This window comes from Eucyclogobius newberryi, unplaced genomic scaffold (assembly GCF_026437365.1).
Source record: "Eucyclogobius newberryi isolate DKJ021-1_F unplaced genomic scaffold, fEucNew1.0.hap1 SCAF_73, whole genome shotgun sequence".
NCBI classification, from domain to species: domain Eukaryota; kingdom Metazoa; phylum Chordata; class Actinopteri; order Gobiiformes; family Gobiidae; genus Eucyclogobius; species Eucyclogobius newberryi.
This window is the reverse complement of record NW_027316423.1, coordinates 373475-388794: the sequence shown is the minus strand read 5'-3', so window position 1 is coordinate 388794 and position 15320 is coordinate 373475. Positions and strand designations below refer to the sequence as shown.

General features: G+C 42.4%; 1 protein-coding gene across 1 annotated transcript in view; it reads left to right on the top strand.

Moving 5' to 3' along the window:
* Positions 1-621: 621 nt before the first annotated feature.
* Positions 622-15320, top strand: part of gpc4 (glypican 4) — a 78935-nt gene continuing 64236 nt past the window's right edge. Inside the window, exon 1 of the mRNA XM_072436154.1 lies at positions 622-813. Within this exon, the coding sequence (XP_072292255.1) occupies positions 657-813 (157 nt within the window). The 5' untranslated portion in view covers positions 622-656. The remainder of the gene's footprint in view (positions 814-15320) is intronic.

Below are 15320 nucleotides of genomic sequence, written 5' to 3'. Positions count from 1 at the left end.
CAGAGGAGGGCCGTCCACCACCACCTCCTCCTCCTCCTCCTCCTCCTCCTCCTCCTCCTCCGCGGCTTTCTGCTCGCATCTGGATCCGCGTCAGTCCCCGCAGCTCTTCTCCCGACACGACCACACTCGCCGGTACTTCTCCCAGCGCACACGGGCCCGACACGAGCCGCTCACCCCGGGACACGGAGCCCACTTCCCCCCCCCGGTGTTCCCGTCTCACCCCGTGGGTCACACTTTCGTCGAAACTGTGCGGCAGCAGCTGCGGGAGGCGGAGAGACGAGCGTCCGGAGCGTCGCGTCGAGTTCAACAAAAGTTTCTCCGCAACTTGTTTTTTTGTTCCTTCTTTTTTTTCCACAAAACCCGTTGCCGTGTTTTGCCGCACACGGGCCCGGGCCACGTCCTCCACCGTCACCGGGGCTGTGAATGTCAAGCTCGGCGCGGACCTCGGCGTGTTTTCCCCCCTCACTCCGCGTCGTGTTTGAATGAAGTTTGTGTCGAGCAGAAGCGGCGTCTCCATGAAGAACCGCAGCGTGGAACAGGCGCAAACTTTGTCCTAACTTTTTGACGCAGCGGGAAACGACGACTGTGTGATTTTACGCGTCTTTCTGGCCGTTTCGTGCGTGTTTTTCGGTGTTTTTCGCGGCCCCTCGCGCACCATGAAGTCGCTGCTGTTGCTGTCCGTAGCGTGCTCGCTGGTCGCGGGCGCTTTTTCAACGACCGCGGAGCAAAAGTTGAGAAACTGCAACGACGTCCGCGCGGCGTACAGCTCCAAGGGCTTCAACAGCAACGACGTGCCGCACAAAGGCGTGAACGGTGAGTCTGTCGGTAACGCGGCCGCGGCTGTTATTATCACCCGAGGGCCCGTGTTTTTTTTAAGTGTACGTTACGTATATGTCTGTGGGGGCCGCCGCGGGGGTCGGAGCCTGGGACCCCCGGGGGACCCCCCCACGGCTCGCGCCGGGGGGGCTCTCTCACGCGCGGCGGAGGAATGCGCGCGTGGCGGAGAAACGCACCGGCACCGACGCGTTTCGGTCTGAGAAAGTACACGAGTTTGAGTGAAAGTAGCTTACAGACACGACATGTACTTCAGTAAATATTTGAGTTGTACATACAGTATTGAATTAAGTAAAAGCTCCAAAGTACATGTTTCAAAGTACAGGTATGCAGTATTTTGCACTGATTTTGATGTTGAATGGAGTGATTCTGATATAGTTTGACTAATTTCCCTTTCCCTCAAACTGGATTAAAAGTACTTTAACTGCTTCTACGAAAGATACCTGCTCTCAAAAATCAAAAGTATCATCTGTAAAACTGACTTAAGTAAAGTACAAATGGCTAAAACGTTTATGGTACTTTTACTTCTGTGGTGGGAGAAAGTACACGAGTTCAACTGAAAGTAGCCCTACAGACACAAAATGTACTACACTGATTTTGATGTTGAATGGAGTGATTCTGATATAGATTTCCTAATTTTTCTTGTGAATTTGATGTATATACCTTTGTTTGTGCTGAAATAACAAACTGTTTGAAAAGTACTACTACAATGTGTTACAATGTAGAAAGACCTGCTCTCAAAAGTAAAAAGTATCCTCTGTGAAACTGACTTAAGTAAAGTACAGGCGGCTGAAACGTTTACGGTACTTTTACTTCAGTACTTTTCCACCACTGTCGAAATCATATCTTGGCAATCAAAATGTCATTAATGGTCGCATATGTGGCCAAGTGTTTCTGCCATGAAGACGCATCGCCCGAGCCCGTTTGGAGAGACTTCTGAGGCTCTTTTAAAACTTTAAGGCTCCACTGTCCCAAATCAAACCAGGAATGTGTTGAAATTGGCCAACGGAGCCCCGAGAGTGACCCGGGCGAAAGGGCACGCTCGTCTGCAACACTGTGCTTTTTGTTCACCGTCGGATGTTAAAACTTGTGTTCTCAGGCTTTCCCGGGCGAATTTTGTGGTCCAAATCTATATCGTTGCGTCGTTTTGGTATCGATGGGCGAACAAGAGCGATATCGAGGCCAGACGTAAGCGTTTTAATAAGTTCCTCGAGTATCGTTTATCGCTCACGTCGTCGTTAATATCGAGGATAAAAAGCGTTTGGAAATTTTACAGGACGCTCTTTGAATACAGAGAACTCAGACGTGGTGTTTGTTGGTCGTACGCTTGTCAAAAGTATCAAACCGGATGCCAATCGATACCAAAACCAGCATCGAAACCAGAGAAACTCGCTTGAGCAAGTATCGATACTGAAAAGTCGGACGAACGGGACAAAACGTGACATTTCCTGAACAGTTGTAGATTGATCGTGAGCTTTATCAGAACTATCATACGACAACAATGTTTAATAAAGAAAAATAGTGTTATTTCTTGTTGAAAATACCAGACTGTTGTGTGAAACCTTGATTTAAAATTATCCTTTTTTATGCTATTGAAACTGGTATTGAGAATTGAGCATATATTAAGTGCTTGATATCAAAATGGAGTTGTGGTTCTGAAGTATTGAAGGATCTTTTTATTGAGACACGGATGTGATAAAATCTCTTGGGATCGACAGTGCAAAAGGTATAGAAAGAGTTCACGAAGTAGTCGCTGATACCTTTCATTATCGGGTAAAAGACAGCAAAAGTTGTACGAATAACCGTAATACTCGTCCCGTTTACATATCCTGCCTCTTTTCTTAAGGTCTATTTCCGGTCAGACCTCTCCCGACGGTAGTCCTCCTCCTGGCGGCGCTCTGTCAGAGTTCACGTGGAGCGCCCCTGTTAACAACAATACAGCTGTTTTGGTGCCTGTGCTAAAAGTTGCGGGACACCGTGAGCTGGGGAAGGAAGCGCCTCGGGGACGTTAGCGGGCGCTGCGCTTTTCGCCCCGGGCCAAGAGCGCAGCTGCCGCCGGCTCGGAGGAGTAAATATAGGCTCCGTTTTAGGAAATGGTTGTAGCTCATTCATAACAATAAGCGGCATAATGGCTCTGCTCCCCGCTGAAAGGAGCCCGCTCTGTTTATTCCCAAGCTTCCTCTATGCGGCGGGTGAAGTGTGGGCGGCCGGTAGTCATTGAGGCAACAGCTCCGGGCGACCAAACGGGTCAAAACATGAAGGCTTTCTGTGTTTTTAGCAAGATTTATTCGTGGCGTTCTTGGACGATGTCTGTTCAAGGTATTCAGGCTTCGCTGCAGGTCGATAGTCCGATAGTTTAAGCGATTGATTGGTCGATAGTGTCTTAGTCGATGAGGATGAATGAATTTTTATGCAATAGATTGAGTCTGCTGGAGTTTTTGGAGCGACTGAACAGTTTAATTGGCTTTTTTCGCTCATGCAGATGCGATTGACTGGTACAAAGTTGTTTTGGTGCGAGGTGTGAATCAATTTGACAGCTTTTCCCAGTGCCACGTTCACATGTTGACACGCAGAATGATTTAGATTGCTTTGTAACTTGCTCCGTGGCTTCTACGCTAACAAATACTGGTAAAAACTGCTGCTACTATCGTTTCCCGACTGCCGTTTCTATTGGAGCTGCGCAATATGATGAAATAAACGATTATTCATTTAGTTTTTCTCATTTTGATCAAGATTTTTTATCAGTTTTTTTGTGTTTCAACGGCTTTTAACAAACATTTTTGAAACGTAATCGATGCAGATGTTCATCATGACGTCTTGACACAAAAATTAAACTGCAAACGTCAAGCTTTTACTGAGAGACAAGTGGCTCTTTGTGTCTGGAGTAAAAAAAACTTAAACTGATCATTGACCATTAGAAAGGATTGAATCTTTTTTTAAAACTGCACAACTTTTGCCACTAAAAGTCATCGCGTAAAGATTTCTACAAACTTGTACTAGCATGTGCAATCTCCCAAGTAGAAAACACAATTCTTAAAGGTTATGAAAGGTGATGCTTCCTACACTTTTGACACGTGTAAGTCATTTGTAAGGTTCTAAATGTGTTCTCCAGATAACTTGTAACGCAAATGTGAGTGATTACGCCATGAAACGCCGGTGGTAAATGTATTGTGCGTCTCGGAATTGGCCTAATCATATGTTGAGCAGTGGCTGTTCTGATGCAGGAGGTTGTTAACACAGGACGTCCCGGCGGAGGAGGGGCTGGACATTCCTCTGCTCCCTGCATACTTCAGATCCCTCCCTCTCTTCATTTCCTTTTTTCATTTTGACGGTGCCTTAAGTGAATACGCGCGCACGTCGCCTCGTTTCGGCCTCGTTTTGGCCGCGGGCGACTTCGGCCGGACGCTTCACAACGGTGCGGAAAGTCTGGCGCGATTACGACACTATAGGAAAGGCGCAATGACGATTTTGTAACATGATAATGATTGAAAACGCTGATTTTTAGACTGTGGAATGCACTTTTCATCACACAATTATAGCAGTTGACAGGACAAGTACAATTCGCATAAAACATCCATTCGTCCTAAACGTTTGGTCAGGCAAGTCTGTCCCAATTTGTCCAAAAATCTGTCAAAAGACTAAGACAGTTTTAAGTATGTTCAACACATCAATATTGGGATTAAACCTAAACGAACGCTGGACTAAAACAGGACTGAACAAAGATTAGAACAGGTCCAAACCAAAGTCCACATCAAGACTAAAATGGGATGAATTTAGTGATCAAATAATCTGGTCTTTTCACAGGTTCCAAAACAGGCAGCGAGCTGAGAAAATATGATTTATGGCTCAAATCGAGCTGTAATTGCATGAAATTGACGTGGAAAATGTGTAATTGTTGTATATTCGATGATTTTGTCCATAAATGTGCTCCACCAGGATCCTCAAACGGCTTCGTCTGGGTCAAATTCAGTAAAAATCTCATCTCGTGACTCCTTTGTTTCCAAACACTTAATCGATCACTCACTCTAATCTGTGGACTAATCGATCAGCGAAATGTTCGTTAGTTGCAGTCCTCGTCCTTCACACAATCTGCTTAAATAACTTGAGTCGGAAGAAAAAAAGAGAAAGAGAGAGTGTCTTGTGATTCTAGTTAAAGAAAACAGGGCAGTTTGTCCGAGCAAACGGGGCCGTGCAAACTGTGTGAAGTTTGTTCAGACAATTGATTAGTGCAAATGATAAACGTATAGAGTGTGCGCTCAGCAGCCAGACGATCAGGTGGACCCATCACTAATTTGTTCATAATGAAAAACGACTCGGCTTTGACACTCGAGCTCGACTTATTTGTGAACGAGGTTAGAGTTTGTCCTGGATTGTTCTTTTTAAAGTAACAAAACGGCTATTTGACTTGCATTTGTATTGCCTCCGTGTCTTCCACTAGTGTAAGAGGCTTTAAATACAACTCAACGTCTCGAGTATGGAACAATATTCATCTTTATTCATTTAAAACACCATTATTCAAATAGAGAAAGGGTATTTAAAAACAGATTGAGTGAAAGTAGGATCCGAATCTATCACAAAAACGCCGTAATTGATAATTTCGATTAATTGCACGGCCGTAACTCGAAGCCTCTTTAAAAAGCATTAAAAAGTCGGCCTAGAACACCGGAGAATTTAGACGTTTGTCCGTGAAACTGCAATAAAAGCCTCGGTGAAAGATACAGGCCTTTTTTATTGTTTGCAATTTCTATTTCTACAAGTATCTCATGCTCGCTTAACCCCGGGCTTGACCTCTCTCTTTTTAAACTTCAAACTTCGCTGAACTCTCACCCAAATAAGCCCTTCGCCGTCGCTCGCTCTTTAATCAAGTTCGACCGCCGTAATTCCGGTGACCGGTACGGCCGATCTGTATGCGGCCTTTTTCGACCACACTTCTTTTATGAGTTTACTCTGCACATTAAAGGGGCTCCTTCCCTTCCCTCGCCATTAGCATCGCGTCGCCGGCGCATAGACTCGGGCTGTCGGGGCCCTTTGTTTTCCCGACGCACACGATTGTGATGCTAAATGCGACGGAGGAACGGCCAAGATCGTGCGCATACGGGGCTCGTTCTGATTGCGAGGGCTTCTCCGCGTGGCGAGAGACCCGGCGCGTGTCGTAAGGGTTTGTAGGTCGTGTCTGAAGAGGTTGGCGAGTCGGACTCACTCGGATAATTGAGCAAAAGGACGTGCGGTTGTGTTTGAAAGTGTGAATGTGACGTGGAAAAAGATATGGGGCTGTTTTATGGTTTAAAGTTTTCTGTAATTTGGGAGTTTAGATGATTTTTATGGTATTTTGAGTGAATATGCACACCGTAAAATGCTTCAATATAGAAAATATTATCAAGTTATTAAGTTAAAGTTGTGGTGGCCGATTTGAATGACGATCTACAACAATTTATTTGGTGCAAACGACTAAACAATATACATTTAGCTTAAATAATGACATGAAACAGCTCGATACTGACTTTGGCTCTGAAATTACAATGAAAAATGCCAAAAAACACACTTTCTCTGGACACTATAATGTAGATCTTTAGATTTTCTTATTTTTAAGTTCAATGTTTTTCAAACATTGAACCCAACAGAACCCAACAGAACCCAACAGAACCCAACAGAACCCAACAGAACCCAACAGAACCCAACGGAACCCCAACTAAAGTAAAAAGACAAATCATTGCATATTTAAATGAAAACAATGGTCCCAATTGGTCCAGAGTCTTTCAAATGTGTCCAAGTTAAGTCTATGATGTAATTTTCAACACAAAATAATAATAGTTCCTAGACATTGTCACGTTGTGTTCAAAAATGACTTGCTAAAACTTGTATTGACACGAGATATACTCATTTGAACAAGCCCTGATGCTAAAATAAATCACATTAACTGGAGTCAATTTGACTTTTAGAAGGGTCTTTCTCAGAACTAGGGCTTAATAAATAAAGTTGAACTATTTTGTATGGGAAAACGTCTAAAAACCTTGACCTGAAAAAGAGCGTTTTTAATTGATGGCGGTTTTGCAGTTGTGTATAATCCAGTAAATGAAGTTTGAAGCGGCAGCTCGAGGCCGGGGCCAGATGAATGTCCAGTTTTGATACCGGTTTCTTCTCGACTTTACATCGTGGCGGAGGTTATTCCAGGACTCTCTGCCTCAAACAGAAAACACATTCAGTTTAGTTTCAGTCCGGGACCGGTGGATCTCCTCGGGGCGAGCGCGCTCCTGATTAGACTGCACCAGATTCTATAAACACGGCATGTCATCGTGGAATAATGCGCCGACGATACGATGGCGTCCCACCCCGAGGACGGTACACGTTTATTATTGTGCGGAAGAAATGCATTTGTTTCTCGTGGCCCCTGCGAAGGCAATGGACCAGCACCGAATACAGACAAACACACATACATGGAACAGTCTAAACATTGGGTTGTGTTTATGGCTCTTTATGAAGAAGTACGGCTCAATTGTTCCCTCGTGTGCGCCGCGTTTGGACAAATGGGTTTACGGGTCAATCTATAGTGTGGATGTTAAGATATCGTGACGTGAAATACTCGAAATAGAATGAATGAATGTGCTACAACTTCAAAATATTACTCCTTACTAATTGTATTGTACCTATAGAAATACTAATGGATACTTAAACTGAACGAGCTTGAAAACACCACATACTCTTTTGAACAAATATAAATACTAGTCATAAATGACAACACATTTTGACACATTTAGAATGATCTTGATGCCACACGACTGTTAAAAATAAAGTCTAAAAATAAGTCTATGAAGCGCTTTCCGTATCGAACACTATATGTATGTTTTTGTGCATTTTTAGAAATAAAATAAAAACCAATCGACAGAAAAAAATAACACAATAGATAGATAAAATAGATAAACTAGATAAAATACTTTATTTGATTATTTTATTTGATTATTTTATTTAATGTTATTTTATTCGATTATTCGACTATTTTATTATTTAATCTAATAAAATAATCAAATAAAATAATAGAATTTGATAAAATAATAGAATAAAATTAATTAAATTGAAAAAAAACAAGGAAAAAAAGACTACAGAGAGAAGCAAATTTTGTAGGTTGAAAGTAAGAATTTGCGGGTCCAGTTTCCGTTAAATTTGTCCATTTCGAAGAAGGGATGTCACAACATCAAATTTTAGTGATACAATTAATATGGGATTTTTTTGATTCTTACGATTATATCGTGACCTGAATAATCACGATTATCTATTAACCAAATAATGTGTGAACACTGCATTTCTGTTGTTTTGCTTCTGTTGCTGCTGGTACCATTCTTAATTCTATTATCACTGCAATTACACTATAGTTCTTTTGTACATTAATTGCAATTGTGTGTCAGTTTTTACTTCTTTTCTTAAAGCTTTGACCTAAACAAACATCCTTTTTATCCGTCTTAGTTTGAGGCTCATTTGGGAAAAGAAAAAACAGGACGTGGCTTAAAGAACGCCACCGTAACGAGCCTTAAAAAAAACAAATACCTCGACACGTTTTATAATCTCGCCGCTCTTTATAAACGGACATATTTGTTGCCGTGCGGCGCCGCTTCCTGTGCGTAAGTCCACCCAGCGGAGCAAGGAGGCGGTTTTGCCATTGAAATGCTGCAGAAATCGCGTCCAGATGTTTGGGTTTATTTGAACTTGACTCGTGTTTGTCAGATCTTCACTTTGTCAGGGGTCAAACTGCAAACGCCGATCCCTCCTCGTCGAAAAAAAAACGGGGGGGGCCTGGGCCGGAGCCGAGGTTTCGCGGCGGCTTTCGTGCGTTAATTGCAAGCGTGTGTGTGTTTCTGTGTTCACCAAGTCGGGGAAATGATGTTTGTCAGCTGTGGAAGCGGGCAGAATGTATGACATAGCTGCGGTTTGTTACGGAGGGATGAAATACTGCTAATACACAGTGTACTCCGGCGAATGTACTGGCAACTGCATCGTGTCTCAAGTACGTGTATCGAAAGTTAATAAATGAGACCAAGACGAGTACTGGAACGAGATAAAGTCACTTAAACGAAGCAAAACTGCAGCTTTTCTGAGCAGTTTTAGAATTATCGGGAGCTTTTTGAGAATGAGTAAAAGTCGTCACGATAATTACTGTATATCAACTTGAATAAAAACTGCAACGATATGTTCTGAAGCTCAATATTTATCATGTGTATCTTTTCTTTGCACTAGTAGAAAAAAAAAATTTTGTTGTCGTGTCGAATAAATGACGATCCATGACTAACTCTAGAGACTAAGTTACAACTAAACGTGTTTCATTCTGCTGTTTATTTACTGCAGCTTGTGTTTTCATACTTTTTATTGAGCTTTTCCTGCTTTAGCGTTATTGGAATGGGCTTAAAATTGTTTCATTATTATCATTTATCGTCTCAAGTCTTAAGTACAAGATGGGGTAAGAAACATGCCCTTATACATGGATATCCCTTAAAAATTGACTAAAATTATGTTTTTATTTGGTAGAATTACCAAATGCATTAGTTTTCTGTTCACGATGTCCTCAGAAACTGTCTTATGATGAAGTCACATGTTCAGCTCAGATTCAGTCTTGGTGCAGCAGTCTGTAGGTTCAGAAGTGTAGAACTTGGCTTTATGTTGTTTAAAAGTATCACGTATCTCTGTATCGATGCACGTATTGCCAAGAAGTCCGTCACGATACATCACGATATCGATATATTGAGCACAGTCCGAACGGTAACATTGAAAGTATTTTTATTTTTGTGTTCAAATGTTCACTCTTTTGTCTAAACTGTGACCCAAAAAGAGCATAATTTATGTATCATTGACGTAACTAATTCGGTGTTGATTTAATGAACTATATTTCTTTTTCTAACCCGCATCATTAGTCTCAAATAAAGACTGAAACGACGGCGGGTTCTCTCAACGATTCACTACAAATACTGCTTGAACTTCTACGTTTACTACAGCTGCTGCCACTCAAATGTCAACAAATGTTATGTAATGCAGTACGGACGAAAGTAAAACGGGTATTAGTACTTTTAGTCCCACCATCACTGCTAGTACTGCTGTTACTACGACTATTACCTCTACTCAAACTGCTTCCGGACAAAATCGCACAATTACGTCAAGCGATTACTTCTGTTACGGTCACAATAAACCTGTAGATGTTGTTGTTGTTGTTGTTGTTGTTGTTGTTTTATGGCGGTTGGTATCCAAGTGTCACATTACCGCCAGACTTTATTCCTTAGACTTTATTCCACGCCAGACGGTTGTTTTATCTGTAGTTTAAACCTGTAGAGGAAGTGTAGACCGGATATATTTCACCAGTAATACTTTGTGACGCTGTTTAAAAGACTAAAGATTAGAATTGTGGCTTGTGCTTTAGGTTTTTAGAGCTAAAATCCTTCTGAACAGACGGGAATTGAGCACATCGAAGTAAAGAACAGTAAAGAACAGTAAAGAACAGTAAAGAACAGTAAAGAACAGTAAAGAACAGTAAAGAACAGTAAAGAACAGTAAAGAACAGTAAAGAACAGTAAAGAAGTTTGCCTTAAATGAAGCGTACATTTACGACTACTACAAGTGAACTCAACTGCTCACGTTACCCACTGCTGCAGCTGCCGTCAAAGATGCTCATTTTCTGCCTAAAGAAGGTGGTTTTTGCTCGCTCTTTCATTGCGAATCCCCGCGCGTGTTTTAGTAGCGACGGGAGACTGAAACGGTCTTTTAATGACCGCGTTGTTTTGGTTGGACGGGCGCAGATAAGAATGTTTGGCTCCATTTGGCCTTCGCTTGCCGGGCCTCTCCAAACTCAATAAAGATGGGTCTAATGCTGTAAAAGTGCAATGGAGACCCCGATTGCACGCACATAGCTCGAATTAGGTGACGCGGACCGGCAGCAGGCCCTGGTCGGTCGGCGAATTCCATCTTTCGGGTCCCGGCGGTATCGGCCTTTTTTTTTTTTTTTTTTAGCGCCGGCGCGAAAACTGCTCGCGGAGAGAGACCCCGAGGGGGAAAATGCAAGCTCTGGATGTCTGCGTTTTGTTTTAAAAGCTGCCGTTGAGCGTTCACAGCGGCAGGCGGTGACGGATTGGCCTCGTCCCTGGATGTATATGGCGTGCGGTCGGACTGAAGATGTGCTAATGGCGGGCGGGCGGGCGGCGCGGCATTGTCGAACACGAAGGACGCAGTTACATGAAGCAGAGCCCGCGGGTGGGGTGGGGGGGGGAGGACGGACGGGATTATTGGGCCAATTAGACCCGACCAAGACATCAATACACGTAGCGCTCGGTGTTGACATGGGAGACGAGGCAACGGTCGGCGTGCTGGGAAATTCTGTCCAGATGCCGTCTTCAGAATGTTTTCAGGAGGGGGAAAGTGGAAATGGAACTCTGGGTGCAGAGAATTTACTATTTTACATGTTTCATCTGCCAGCTTTCTAAATACGTGCATTGTGTAGGACTTTATACCTTCCAAGTCCCACAAATAAACATTTAAAATACGTACAAGGGCCAGTACTGTACTTGAGTAAAACCTTTTTTGTCCCAGGGTTGTCGAGATCATCAGGTTAATCAATAATTGTGATTAAGAACCATCAAAAATAGACCTAAATGTAAATCGCTTTTTTATCTGGCAGTTGTCACGTTATTTTTATTTTGTCTTTCAGAAAGTTTAATTCCGTAAAGTACTTTTCCTTATGGTTTTAGACCTGCTGAAAGGGCGGAGGTTTATTTTTGTCCTCCTTTTGCGCGTTTATGCAGACGTCTTCACTACTTTTAATTCTTGGTTCACGCCTAAGCTTTGAATAATATAAAAAAGGCTATATAAATATAAAAATGACCAGGAAAATTACTGCTGGTGGATTCTTCGCTATGACAATTTTACTAGTTCTCACTTTACTTTACCTTTTTGCTCTTAAAGTACATTTAAAAAAAAAAAAAAAAAAAAAAAAAATTTACTTTTAGTTGACGTTTTACATGTGGTACTTAAACTTGTATGTCAGTATTGTTCTGCTCCTATGTCTTTACAACAACAAAAAGAAGAACAGCAGCAGAAAAGACAAGACACTGAGTTTTAGGAGTGAATGGCGAGTTAAGACTGACTTTTTTCACATAAATACTCTTGTTTTATGTTTTGTTTTGTGTAGTTTGTGTCAGCTGCAGGGTCAGATCATAGAGATACAAGAGCATTCCTTTAGTCAACCGCAACTTTAAAGCGTTCACTTTTCCACTTTTGGTTCTTGTTGCTTCGGGCCAGTTTGGCAGCGTTTACGACCCAACGAAGCACCAAACATTGCTCAAAGTTTTGTGTCCGCCCGTGTCAGAGTAGACGTATCGACGGAGATTTCACATTTTAATTCCCTTTTTGGAGACGAGCATGACAAACGCTCCTTCAGAACGACCTCATAGTTCATATTTTGAGACGCGCAATGCGACGACGAGTGGGGAAAGTCATCCGGCGAACTTTCCCAAGCCTCCGCCGAACGTACCGCACGCCGTTGTTATCGTTTCCCCCCCCGTCGCCGCCCGTGACGTCCGTGTTTGATACAGTTTTGATTGCGTTTTGAGTGCGTTCGATGTTATCTTAAGCGCTACATGTCGGCGCCGGCTCCCGTGGCCCCCAGACGCCTTCACGGTGACCAGATTCGTATCTCTCGCTCTCAGTCTCTCGCTCTCTGTCTCTCGGGGGCTAACGGCTCGTTGTGTCCGGATCTGTTTTGGTTTACTCGTCTCCGCGGCGACGTCATGCTCCAGGTATGGGACAATGGGAGGAAGATGAAAGCCCGCAGCGGCCCGCATCACCAGCGTCGTTCAAATCAAACTCGGCGGGGGAGAATAATATTGTGCGGATTAATTTTTATGACTTGATAAATATTCCTCCTCTGGTGCTTTTATTGTTTCATTCTGTTCACAAATTTCACAAAGTCTCTCGGAAAAATCGTTCGTTGTTGCTCGTGTTTTCAAAAGATTGACCGGTTGCTACGATTCAAACAACCGACTTTATTGGTGAAGTTGAGTCTGATTTTTGGTAAGATTAAAGGTTCTCTATGTAACGTTTGAGGTGGATGGTCCAATGCCTGATTGTCTTTGTGGAGATGTTAGTGCTTTGCCTGGAATGTTCCACAATATGGCATTTGATGTATTTATCTTGTGTTCATTCGTTTACTCCATCACTTGTTTTAATTGTGTTGTTTTCACACTATGTGAACTTGGTTTGGTCCTGATGTGGACTTGGTTTGGTCCTGATGGGGACTTGGTTTGGTCCTGATGGGGACTTGGTTTGGTCCCGATGTGGACTTGGTTTGGTCCTGATGGGGACTTTGTTTAGTCTTGCTTTAATCCCAATTTTCATGTGTTGAATGTGACTGCGACTGCGCCCTAAAAAGCCAGGCGAGTGTGCGTGGGCTCGCCTCTCCATAGCTCTCACCTATAACATAGCTCAATAGTGTTGCCTGAATGTCTCCATGGAGATAAACACCGTGGAACATTCCAGCCAAAGCAATAACATATTTTAAGGAGATGTGCAAGTTGAGGACGAGGGCTGAAACAAGTTAAATCGCTTATTTAAATAATCGTCAACCATTTTGATCGTCTTTAGAATTAAAAACAACCTCCAAAACATGTCACTTCCTGAGTACAAACGTTTTATTGCTCATACAAAGCAGTAATTCCCGTGAAATTGCAGAAGAAACATGTAAAGTTAAGTTTTTACATTAAAATACACATTTGAATCTGCATTGGCTGTAAATACAAATGCTTTTGGAGCATTCTTCCTTGTCCTTCCTTGTCCTTCCTCGTCCTTCCTCGTCCTTCCCCGTCTCGCTCTGTGGCGGCGTGCCTCGCATCATAACAGTCACGCTCAAATAACAGCTTTGTGTTATTGCTCCAACGTTCAGTCCAGATAAGAGTCGGGCGACACGGGGCAAAGTCGGCTCCTGTTTTTTTTGTCCCGCGTGGAACTGACTTTATTGTTACTGGAGGAACTCTCCGGCCGCCTCAACTCATCCATCTATTTATTCACTTCATGTTGCTAGATTTGGTGTAGATCTGGCGAAACATTCCACCAAACTTTGCGGACGGAAGACTTCTCGGTGATCGCACGAGGTTTCACCAAGAGAAAACCATTTATTTGATCGTTTATTTGGCGTCTTCTGTTGCTGTGTGTCCTATATTATAATCTAGATGATCTTAAATTGGTTTAAAGTTTGAAATGGGCTTCGCTTTATTCGAAAATGAGAAGTGAATCGTGCGTAAATGTTTCGGAGCAGTGAAATTCATTCGTTCATTCATCTTCTACCGCAGATAAAAGTACTCCCAACAGACCAGATCAATGCGCAGTAAGAGTACGTGTAACGATACTCATCCTCTTCACTGCCAAAATATCTTGCTCGGCTACAAACGAGCATATTGCGGTTTGTTCTTGACCGGGACGCACAATCTTCAGTGGCATTGACCGTATCTGGACTCGGCGTTTGGTATTTTTGACGCCCACAAATGATTAACTAATAAACCTCCTGCACAAGCGCCGTGTTTGTCCGACGGGGTCAAAGTCGTAAAAACGTTCAAACAGAAAGAGCCTCCTTGTCGTGCAACAGTAGACGTCTTATCGCTCTCGGTATCCCGGCGAATTTTCTCAGAAAGTTGGGAGAACAGAGCAGGGCCTTATTAAATGAAATATTCTCGTGAAAATAGACGGATCTGGTAGAACAACAGGTTTGATAATGCGTCTCGGTGCCAAATATGTGCTGTATGTGCCGCGGTCAAAAGGGCAGCTTCATAAAGTGGGATTTAAACTCTTAGCACGGCGATTACTGCGGCTTGGTTTTTGCAAAGTGTTGAGTGTGCGGTTTACGTTTTTAAAAAGTAAGATTCTGTTCGTAAACGACTCCATTTGCATTTAATATTTGAGAGATGTTATTATGATGATGTAATATATAAGAATCTCAGAAGGTGTTTGTAGACGTCCAAACTGCTGCGACAACGAGCATTTTCTATTAAAAGATTGGATATGTTTCCCTTTGCAATAGGGATGTCAAGATCGATAATCGTGATTATTCTGGTCACAATAATAATCGTGACAATTTTAGAAGCGAAAATTAAGTATTTTTAGTTCAATCTGTCGTCCACAAAATATACCTAAATGTAAAGGACTCTTTTTATCAGGCTGTTTTTGTCATATTTCACTTTATTTTGTCTTTCAGAGAGTTTAATTTTGTAAAGATTTCACTCTTGTTTGATCAATAATTGTGAATAATCGTTTAATTGTGATGTTTTTTTCTCACAATAATCTCAAACGCTCAAATTTGATATCATGACGACTCGACTTTGCAAAGAACATTCTATATGATGTTTGTAATTACGGCAAAGTTAATTAATCAATCACACAAAGTCGATTATTGATATAATCGTCAACTGATTTAGTAATGGAATAATCTTTGTCTGGACTGTGCTCAGTGACTCAATAACATGGCAAGT